The 11,852-nt window shown below is 45.1% G+C and overlaps 1 protein-coding gene across 1 annotated transcript in view; it reads left to right on the forward strand.

Annotated features, from left to right (window-relative positions):
* LOC6599864 overlaps positions 1–8,254 on the forward strand; it is a 28,728-nt gene extending 20,474 nt beyond the window's left edge. The window contains exons 3-7 of the mRNA XM_026991575.1: positions 5,834–5,952; positions 6,019–6,156; positions 6,215–6,830; positions 6,899–7,902; positions 7,967–8,254. Of these exons, the coding sequence (XP_026847376.1) occupies positions 5,834–5,952; positions 6,019–6,156; positions 6,215–6,830; positions 6,899–7,902; positions 7,967–8,254 (2,165 nt within the window). The remainder of the gene's footprint in view (positions 1–5,833; positions 5,953–6,018; positions 6,157–6,214; positions 6,831–6,898; positions 7,903–7,966) is intronic.
* Positions 8,255–11,852: the final 3,598 nt, after the last annotated feature.

The following is an 11,852-nucleotide window of genomic DNA, read 5'->3' on the forward strand; positions in this document are numbered from 1 at the left end:
CTAAATGTATGGCATTTGGCGGCCGAAAAGAATATTGTGGGGGCATATTAAAAAGAATATTTAAATAATTTACAGAACAATTGTCTGTCATTTGGCCTCATAAAGTTTCATCATAAAATATTGTATATAAAAATGCATTTAGCTGTTCTTTTCCGAGAAATTCTCTCGCGCAAATTTAGCGTCAAATCGCAAAAGCAGTAAAAACAAAGCGACTGAAAATGCGAAGGGGAGGGGGAGGTAGGGGGTGTGCAGCATTCACTTCCTGAAAGTGAATAATGAATTTTATATTATTTTCATGCATTTCACATTTCCGTCAACAAGACTTTCGAGCGGCTAAGCGGCTAAGCGGCCAAGCGGCCAAGAGCCAGGCATTTAGCAGGGAATTTGGCAAAGGCAGCAATCATTTGCCATCAAGGAAATCTAAGGCTGAATGAAATCTCTGAAATATATTCGAAATTAACGGGGGGAATAAAGAGCATGTCTCTAGAGCAATTAATTCATTCGTTTGTCTGACTAAATTTATAGAAATTTCATCAAATTATTTCAATTCAAGGGGAAAATTGGGGAAGCAGGAAGGCCCAAGGCAGGACTCGGGAAGAGATTTTTAGGAGGAAGGAGAGCTATAGTCGTAAACCCAAGACTCTGCGCAATTAGCTTCATCTGCATAATGGTCATATTTTACGAGAGCCGAGCGGAGTCTTCCAACTGTGTCCTCCAGCTATCCATGGGATGTGGATGATAGACACAGGCACAGACATCAGCAGAAATGGTCGATGGGGGGCAGTGGGGGGGCTGGTGCTCTGCTGCGCTGGAGCTCTGGAGCTCTGCTGCTCTTTGGGGTGTCGCATAAAGTTTTTGCCATCTTTTTGTGTGCTGCTGTTCCGTTTTATAGCCGCTCGTTTCGCGTTTCACTTGACGCAGTTTTATGGGCATTCATTTGGTATTTAGGTCAGTTTTTTGCAGCCCCCCCGCCCCGGCCCCGGCCTCTCTCCCTCTTTCTGTCTTTTACATAATTCTCGTGTGTGTGTGTGTGTGTGTGCGTGCGTGTGTGTCTGTCCCTCAATCAAAGCCTGGACCATGCGGCGTATACGCAATGTGTTTATTTTTAGCAAATTGTTTAACGACTTTAAGGCACAATTGAATTGCGACTGAAATAAGCAGTGGCTAGGGGGGATAATGGGGTGTGGGGTGTGGGGTGTGGGGTGTGGGGGGCGAGGGACTCACATTCTTTATTCATTAATTTGTTACATTCACAATTTGAAAAATAAATAGAAAATGATTCACGTATCAGAAACACCTTGAGATTGAAATGCTTTTGTAATGCCGTTGCTGTTGCCTTTGCGGAAATCAAACTGAAAATTCTAACATTTCTTTTGATTTCTGATTTTCTGTTTTCCGTTTTCATTATGCAATTGCCATTGCCCCCACCCCCCTCCTAACGCCTGACGCCAAGAAAATTCAGATCTGTTCTCTCTTTAATATTCATATCTTTCGGTTATTTTTTGTGGGGGATTTTTGCAAGCCAAACGATTTTTAATGTACGTGACGAAATCTGATTTTGAATGCACACACGCCAGTGCCAGTGGCACTTGCAAAGATATAGATACAGATACATAGACGTAGATACACATAGATATATAATTGTATCTGAAGCCAAATGCAATTTATCAACAGTTGGGCTTAAATTGTCTGCAGCGTTACGGAAACTCGCGGGCCCCGCGTGGAAGATGCCCGCCTTTTCGGATCACGGGGCAGAGAGGGGGGTGGCGGGGGGGGCACGGTGTGGCAGTGGCAGTGGCAGGGGTTACGTAGAGCGTAAAATTCTCTAATAAGTGCAAATTGGTAGCAACAACAAAAACAAACCACAAAACGACAGCCAGCCATCAGCGTTTGGTTTTGCATTTTAATTGAATTTTGTTGTTTTTTGTGTGTTTGTTTTTACACGAGTGCAAGTAGTAGAAGTATCTGATGGATACACAGGCACACACACACACACCACACTGACATATCGAACGGGAAGTGGAGAACGTGGCCGCCTCGCCGCCTTAGGCCATGATATAATAAGCACATAAATATAATTAGTATGCATATTATACATATATATATATGTACACGGCGGATAGATGGATAGATACATAGATACGACTCTCGATTGGAATGGAGATTGTGGTGTAATATTACGAGTATTATTGTGTAACAGCCTCCTAAGGCTAGGGATTAGATTGGAATTCAGATTAGAATTCAATTAAATGGCAATCAACATCTCTGAGATACGGATATATCACAGCAGATAAGAACTATTCGAAAGCCATCGAAATATCTGCATAAATTCTGCTAATTATTCACCAAAAAAACCTATGAAACTTCTCCAATCTTTCAGATATCCCATATTATATGGCAAATTTGTGAGATCCAAATTCATTCTCCAACCTTATAGATAGAACTACAACGTATCCCCAACAAGCGGTTGGAACGCCCCCACGCATAACAACAACATTCCCCCCAAACCACAACCCCCCAACCCCCCATTCCATCTTTGCCGTTATGTTTGGCACCTTATCCATTCACAATCCACTAACGACAGCACGAGGGGGGGTTTGGGGTGAGGAGGGCCAGCACGGGCTTATCTGTCAAACAAACCCCTATAGCCGTAATCTTTTTGGTATATTTTTGGAACTAAAAACAACAACAAAACAGAAGAAGAAGAAATTGAAATTGACAGACATTTTACATAATCAACAACATGATGTTTGGTCGTAATCAAATGTTGCGACAAATATGGGGAAAAATGCAAATTAATATACTCGCATCTCCACAGAGGGACGGGGCATGGGGCAGGGGGCAGGGGGCAGGGGGGCCGTCTGCGATGAGCATTTGCCCTGCGGGGGGGCCAGCCAGCGGGCCGTCGATTATTTGTCGATGTAATCGTTTTTGCAACAATTTGTATAACAATTGCAACACCCAGCAACAACAACAACAACAACAACAACAACAACAATTACACGATATCATATCTGCTCTATAGGGCCCCCCCAATATTATATCGACAACGACTGCGCTGCCGTCTGCGTTGCTGCCAGCTGCCGCTGCCGTTGCTGCTGCTGGTGTTGCGCCTTTTTATGTTGCGTAATGTTAGGCTACATAATCGCGTTTTTTCTCGCGTTGTTAACAGCAGCTGCGCGCCCAAAGAATCTCTTAACGGTTAACAGGGGAAGAGCACAGAAGCAGCGAAAGAGCGAACGGACAGACATCAGCAGAGAAAGAGAGAGATATCAACAAAAGAGAGAGCTACGCCTAAGAGAGTCAACTGTTGGCAAAGAGAAAGAGCACATACTTAACAGCGCCTTAACAGCCGCCTGCTCCTGTTAAACTCTCTTCGGTGCTGTGCTGCTGTTACGGTCTCGCTTCATGGCGCTGTCCACAAGTGGCCTACGTGACGTAGTGGGAACGCCGCCGTAAAGAGCGGCAGAGCGATTGCATGTGGCCAGGTGCTGACCTAGGAACAGACCCCCCGCTCCGCCCCCTCCACCTCCTCCACACTGCTTTACAAGCAGCAATGACTTTACGTTCTATGTGGTTGTTGGTTTTTGTTGTTGCGCACCTTCTTGATTTCACTTTCGTTTAGCATTTATCGATGGTCGACGACGGCGAGCGAGCATTATGTAGCACTTTTCTTTTGGGGTTTCTCACTTTCTCACTTGCTTGTGTGTTCTTCGATGAGTCACCGTAACCAAATGAGAGGATGAGCGGTACTCTTTGCACCTTATCACTCGGGCGATCGCACTGTCGTGAGTCATGCGGGAAGAAGTGGAAGAAGCTGGGAATGCATGGATCTACACATCTAGCCGGAGCTGTTTAATGGCAGACTGGAGCTGGAACGTGACTTTATTCGCTTTTATCGCTCCCCGCCATACGTTTTGCACAAGCGCAAGCGATCTCTTGCTGATTCCATGAAAGATAAGCTCTCGAAACGTGCTGCAGCCAGTGCCATGCCTACTCTCCATCCACTTCATTCAATCTGTCCATATCCCCATCTGAGATCACTTTTCACTTGCATCCATTTGCCTATCACAAAACTCGATATTATCACACGCGCGCGGTCAATGACGGACTGATTTCGTCATCGCTGATAAGCTCGGAGATAAGAGCAAAAAGCTTGCACTGACTCTGGCTGCATCCCCCTTACGTTCAGGGGCTATTACGTAATTTTAGGGCTGCTCTATACGGGAAGTAGATTTATTTATAATGTTATTCTTTTTCTATTTACTTTTGGAGTTTTATGGTTAATTGTTCGCTCTCTTTTGAATTATGTTTAAAAACGTGAAAAAACTTACCGTAAAATTCTTCCAGTTGATATGTGCTTTGAAATGCTGAAATAAATAGCAAAAATACCAAAAATTAACAAGAAATAAATGCACTTTTCAAAGCCTTCTTAAATGTCAGTTACGAATTCCAGCAAAGGTTTTTTAGAGCTGCCTCATCAAAAGATGCTCTTAATAAGACTTAAGAGCTTGCGCTCTTTTCTCGCACACACTCACTCGAAAGCCCATACACACTCTCTTCTTTCGCGAACCAAGCTTTAACCCAATGAGTTTTGAGTACGATTTCGCAAGTATTTTTAAGAGAGACAAACAAATTTGCTTTGAGAGAGTCCAAACCAGGGCTCGACTGGCTGCTTGCGCTCATTCATACCAGGGCTGACTGACCGATCGGATACACAATATGCGCGCGAAATTCAAACTCATATTCAAATTTGTATTCTCCGACATCCGTAATCAGACAGCCACCGTTTTTCGTGGACTTATTGAAAATAGGATATAGATTATATTAATTAATTATGCTATTTATTCATTGCTCAGTTCAGTTCATTAAATATAATCCTAAAAGTGTTATGCTTACAAAAAAACGAAAACATTCAGTACTTATTTTATCGTTTATCGATTGAAAGATTATCTCCGCTTTAAGTTTGAACCTTAACTGAAACTCAAAAGCTGGCTAGCAGAGCTTAAGCTATGAATGCGAAGGAATGCGGTGGAGCTTTGCCTTTGAAGAATATCGTGTATCTTTCAATCGATGCAGTGAGAGAAATGAGGAGTTAATCGATGAATGGCAAGAGCATTGGCAGTTTCCAGCAGAACATTATTACCAGGTTTTGTTTGTTCTTCTTTTCAAAACTTAGTGGTTCATTAATTTTGTCTCCCACAGGAGGTCGGGTTTTTGTATTTTGCATAGGGTTTGTACGTCCTTCGATGACGCATTTCTTCCTCTGCTTCTCTCTCAGGCATGAGCACATTTTGAAGTGTCCCAGGGCTAAGGTTGCAAAATAAGGGGCCAGAGGCCTCGAAATGCCTTTCGCTTTTCCCTTCATTTCCTGCTGATCGCTGAAGGCAGAGAATGGGAATGAATGGGAAGCTTTCTGTAAGGTGGCGCCTCTGTTAACGATCGCCGCTGCTGCTGCTGTCAGCGGCCGACACTTGTGACGGGCACATGTAAGCGGCGGAATGTGCGACAAACGACGGACGACGGACGGCAGCTAATTGTTGATTTGGCGCGCGTGTTAAACATTTTTCCCCCGATCTTCGTACATCTGCATATATGTACATATATGTATGTGTGTGTGTGTATGTATGTGTTGCATATATTGGCAGCCAAAAATCACTTTGGCAAGAGATCTGCTCCATGGCGTGTGATCTCAAGATGCAGCATTTTGACAGAAGGCGACACTAATTGTGCGATTTCGTAATTTTTACATCTCCATCTGTCAAATCTGTCCATCTTTTCAATTAGCCTCTGCTTTAACGATCTTCTCCACGTTCTGTTTGTTGTCTTGCAGCCCCAACGAACTTCAAGAGCCTCTGTCTGCGAGCGGAAGTGCTCCTCAAGCTGAATCACTATCAGAGTTCGCTGGCGGACATTGAGAATGCCCTGAGGACGCGCTGCACTTCGCCCAAGGTGAGTGGAAAGCCCTTCGAGACATATATGTGGCTGCTATAATGAGGTATTATCGCTTTCCCGTAGGCGCACTACTTGCGGGCCTTGGCTCTGAGTGGTCTGGGTCGACTGGAGGATGCCTTGTACAATGGCTTCTTGGCCATTTGCCTCGACAAGAATACAAATCTCAGCAATTCGGAAATATTTCAACATGATCTCGCCAAGGTAATGAGAGATGCATTAAAGTTATACCCAGATACCAACTAACTTGAATTTGCTTTAGATACTGCAACGTCTCCTGGCCCAAATGCCCAAGAATCGAGTGTCGATCGGTCAGGCGGCGCCTCCGGTGGTCCGCAGCTATGCCACCAGCAGACCCGCCTATCCCCTGCTGTGGGAGCAGGTGCGTCGCCGCAGGAAACAACTGCTCCACCATCACCATCTGCACCACCACCACCATCACGTGCATCTGGACGATGTGGAGGACGAGTTCGGGCACTACGACAACTACATTATGGCTGGGGACGAGATGGAGGAGGAGGAGGAGGTCGAGGATCCCTCCCTGATGGAGGGCAGGGATCCGAGTGCCATGCATCTGAATGGGGACTTCCTCTTCCCAAGTGCCCTGGACTTTATGGACCATCAGCGGCACGTGTACGAGCAGAAGCAGTTCGATCTGCAGCCGCGTCGACACGGAAACAGGAAACACTGCAAGCGGAAATGGTCAGCGGCCATGGATTCCCTCGTCGGGGGAGCAGGAAGGGGAGGGATGGCCGATCAGGAGGATCGCGTGGATCATGTGGATCATGCGGCAGCGGAGACTGAAGAGAGTCGCCGATGTAGTCGACTGTTTGCCAGCGTCCTGGAGCGCACGCAGCAGGAGCTGCAGCGACTGAAAAGTGAGTACAAATAAGAGAGAGAGAGAATTCTGGAGAACCCTCTCTAACCCTCCATTTGTTCATTGCAGAAGTCGAAGGATCGCTGCAGGCGCAGGCGGTCACTGCAGTGGCCGATCGACTCCTGATCGATGCCAGCGACTTTGACTGCGTCCTGTGCGGCCACACGCTGTGGAGGCCGGTGGTGACGCCCTGCGGCCACACCTACTGTCTGGTATGCTTGGATCGTTGCATGGATTACAAAACCTCGTGTCCATTGTGCTTGTCGCCACTTGTGGAATTCAATGTCAATGCCAGTGCCAGTGCCAGTTCCAGTTCCAGTGCCAGTTCCAATGCCAGTTCCAATGCCAGTTCCAGTTCCAGTTCCAGTCAAAGTCAAACTCAAACTCAAACACACAGCAATCTGTATCAGGGCTCATCCTCGCCAGTACCCTTTGCGCTGGCCAAGCGGCCAGTGACAAAATTCCTAGAAGCTGCAATGAAACGATTCATTCCAGACCACTACGAGGCCCGCTTCCGGCAGGAGATCGACGAGGAGCCCTCGGTGCCGGTGTTCATCTGCACCGCGGCCTTCCCGGCGGTGCCCTGTCCCCTGTTCGTCTGCGAGCCCCGCTACCGCCTGATGGTGCGGCGCGCCGTCGAGTCCGGCGACAAGACATTCGGCATTGTCCAGCCGAACAGCAGCAAGTCCCGCTACTATGACGTGGGCACCATCCTGGACATCCGCGACTGCGTCCAGCTGAGCGACGGCCGCTCGATCCTCAGCACGATCGGGTGCAAGCGCTTCAAGATCCTCGCGCGCAACGAGAAGGACGGCTATGAGACGGCCAAGGTGGAGTACATCTGCGACGAGCCCATAGCCGAGGAGCAGGTTAAGACGCTGGCCAGCATGCTGAGCCTCGTCCTGGCCAAGGCCATCGGCTGGTTCGAGAGCCTCAGCACCGAGCAGAAGCACGAGATCCTCCAGAGCTATGGCCAGATGCCAGCCCTCGAGGTGAATTGGGAGATGATCAGCGATGGCCCCGCCTGGGCCTGGTGGATCATTGCCCTCCTGCCGCTCTCCCAGCAGCTCAAGGTGGGTTCGCAGCCCTTTTCTCCAGCCTTTCCATCTCTAATTCCCTGTGTTTCTCCTCTTTTAGGTGGACATTCTGGCCACAACCTCGCTGGAGAAGCGCCTGAGAGCCATCGAAAAAACACTCGATTTGCTGCACGATCTCAGCCATCCGCAGCAGGAGCCGCACCACCACCACCACCACCATCACCACCAGCAGGCGCCGCAGTCGCCCCACCAGCAGCCGCACGACCTGAGTGGACTGGATCTGGACTGCGAGGAGCAGGACACGGCCTCTGCGGCGGCGGATGAATGCTGCCTCTATGCGGAGGCCGCCGGCACTGAACCTCACACAGACGAAGAGCTGCTCCTCTAGGGGAGGAGGTCGAAAACAAGAGATATATAAGCTTAAGCTTAAGCATAAGATATACTATACATACTATACACTATATAGACGAGTATGTAGCTATAGGAAAGATTAAGAGGTAGAAGCGGGAACCGAGAACCGAGAACCGAGAAAATTGTAAATTGTGTGTCTAAAGCCATTTCGTCGTTACATGTTAATCCTAGGGGCCAAAACCGAAAGCGAGACAACTTTAGAAGAACCAAAATTATCACTAGATCAGCAAACATAATCGATAGATGTATATGTATATGATGTGTACACAAGTCTGTATAGAAACCCCCCTGAAACCCCTGAAACGACCCCCAAGAACAACCCAGTGAAACAATCAAAAGTTTGCTTTTGGCTTAAGCCCATAGCCCCTGCCCCTGCCCCTGCCCCAGCCCCAGCCCCAGCCCCTACCCCCCCACAGGTCCTACTACTCTTCGAACAACAACAACAAACCACATTCCACAAGTCTTTCAGATACGTTTGCCATACCAAAAAACAAAAAAGATACAAGTCGAAAATCAATTGTGCATTGTATAATCTTCAACAAACAAAAACAAACTCATGGTTTCTACAAACAAACAAACAAAATACACAAATTTTAACTAAATATTTGTAGTGAAAGTAAATACCAACAATTCAAAGGCCAACAAACATACACTGAACAAAACAAAAGCGGGACGACAAGAAACAACCAACAAACATTGGGGAAACTTGAAACTTCAAAAGGAATCGTCAACTTCTTTTCATTTACTCTTTTTGTATAAAGCGGCTGGAACTCTAAGACAATCTGCAATATTTTTTTGATATACCTAAAAAAAAACAAGAAAACAACAAAAAAAAAACGAAACTAAAATCTAAAAACTATATACAACAAAAATAAAATACGAAACTAGAGACTAGTTGAAAAACCCAAAAGAAACGAAACGAATGGATTGTAAAGATTAAAAAACTATTTTCGTTGCCACAAGAAAATGAATTCAATTTCCCTGTAAAGCCCACACACAAACACACTCTCTCTCTCTCTCTCTCTCTCTCAGTCTGTATGACTATTTCTCTCTCTCTCTTGATTATGCTCTAATGATACCTACACACACACACACACACACCTATATATACGCTATATATATTCTATATGCTAACTGCTTCATTCTGTATTTGTATCTACGGCCCGCATTCCTATCGAAGAAACGACTTTGATAACACTACGCTACGACTTTCTTTCGTTCTACTTTCACCCTCGCCCACGCCCACAACCACACCCCTTTCGGTTACTCCTTTCGATTATTCTGTAACAGAAACCCCCCTTCTCTCTCTCTCTCTCTATATAAAGCAAATCAATTTTAAAAACAACAATTTGCTTTATCCCCCCTGTATATATTCGATTATCCGTAATGCAACATCCCTAAAGTATCCCTAAATTATATATATGTATATGTATATGTATGTTTGGTATGTATTTCCTCTACTTTAGCGATAGGACACGAATTTAATTTTCAGCTCAACACAAAAACAAAACAACAAACAACAACAAAACGAAAACGAAAAATACCAACTTTTGTCAACTAAATATTTATGTAATTTTGTACAACAAATAATAATAATATTTACGAGTATATACCACATCCAAATTAAAGATCATTTTGTATTTAAGTTTAGAAACTAAACGAATGAATGGGATACCATACCCTACCCCCTAGCCCCTACACAAACAAACCCCAAACCCCACAAACGACCCCCTCCACAATATGGCAACATTTTTTGTGTCTAAAATATTCGAAATTTTTGTAAAAATTGCTTAAGATTAAATCTGCAACACTTTTTTCTCCATGTTTTTTTTTTTTTTTTTCTAAATATATATTTTTTACTGGTACTTCCTAATTTAATAATGATGTAAAATAAAAGTGGACAACAAATTCATAAAATGTCAAAAATACAAGAAGCAAACTTTTATTTTGTGCGAAATATTCAGGGAAGAGATGGACTCTGAGTAGGGAACGGGGATAGTTGGGCAGAGGGTACGAAACTCCCGGCGCACCCCCTGAACCGTGGTGAGCAAATCTTGGCAGATTAAGGGCAGTCCCATCCGGAGACTTGGATTAAATGAGGACAAGATCCCTGGTTTGGTTTCGGAAAGGTACGAAATGTCCGTGAGGAAAGGGGCCGCGGGAAGCTGTGAAATTTGCGAGCAAATATAAGTGCAACTCTCTTTGTTGCAAGAATGAAGGTACGAGCTGGTCAGCTACGTATAGCTTATAGTCTTGAGTCCTCAGACCGGAGACCTTATTTCCGAGGATCCTGAGGACTACGTCGACTCCACCCTTGGCTGAGAGGAGGTGGTGGAGGTTCGTCCGTGGAGTATCAGTGACATAGCTGAGGTTCATCTACACCATTGTTTGATAGGGATCGCTTTCGGGGGACTCCACTTCCTACCCGACTTCGATGGGCCTGAGACGCCTGAAAATGTCAGATGTAAGGGGGGAATCCATTGTGATATGATGATGAAAAATCAGAGAACAAATACGCTTTAAAGTCTGAAAGTTTTCCTTGAGAGCAACGCCTTTTTGAAGGAGGAGTTGAATGCTCTATATCCTGATGGACTGGATACTTAAAGCAAAGACAAGAAAAGCAACACTCATTCTTTCATGGCTTTCAAAGTGCTTGCGAAAATCTAGGTCAAATGGAAAAACTGAACTTCAGATATCACGTAAACACCTATCGAGCGTGCTGCACACCTCTCGATATTTGCATAGGCCTACATATATATCCTGTCCATTGCATAGGAGCTCGATAAATTCAATTCGATTCAAATGGAAACACGGGAAAACTTGTAGATTCGCTGCAGAGTTACGTAAGCATCTGATAAATATCCAATTTCTAGTGCAAGCGGTTCTCCAGAGTATCAGTACGCGTACGAGTACGAGTCCGAGTATTAGGCAATGGAATTGCACAGCAATCGGATATGCTGCTGGCCCTGTGATGCTCTGATGCTAGCGGGAGATTCTGCTTTCCTTGAGGAAACTGCTGGGTCGTACACCTATGTATGTATGTACGAGTATGTCAGTTACCCAGTTGTCTGGAACTCAAATCTTTATACTTATGAAATATTCATAGGTTGAATTTGCGTACGCAGGAAATGTGCACATACTAGACGCACGCGGATACCCTTTAAAGAATATCATCTAGAATGTAAGTAGATTATCCATCCAAGTTTTATTATTCCAAATTTGTAGGCTTTCTGCCATTAAAACTATTTCACAGAAGTATCTTTTAGGCCACACAACTGTTTGCTAAGCAAATTAAAGATAGTTGAATACGAAGTTGGTCCCTAAAGGGGTTCCGATTTCGCATAAAAGTGGACCTATGCCAAGAACCCAAACCCAAACCCGAACCCGAACCAATGGGCCAGACCTTGAACTTAAATCAATAGCAAACAAAACTGCTTTTCTATGCTTGAAGAACGTCCCCCCATATAATCTCTAAAGGCATACCAGAAGCGCACACCGGGAATCTATGAGGAACAGCAGACAACAAACAAACCAAACAAAAAAAGAAGAAGCTTAAAAGAAAACTAAATATTACA

Source organism: Drosophila persimilis, unplaced genomic scaffold (assembly GCF_003286085.1).
Source record: "Drosophila persimilis strain 14011-0111.01,24,50 unplaced genomic scaffold, DperRS2 tig00000676-arrow-arrow-pilon, whole genome shotgun sequence".
NCBI classification, from domain to species: Eukaryota; Metazoa; Arthropoda; class Insecta; order Diptera; family Drosophilidae; genus Drosophila; species Drosophila persimilis.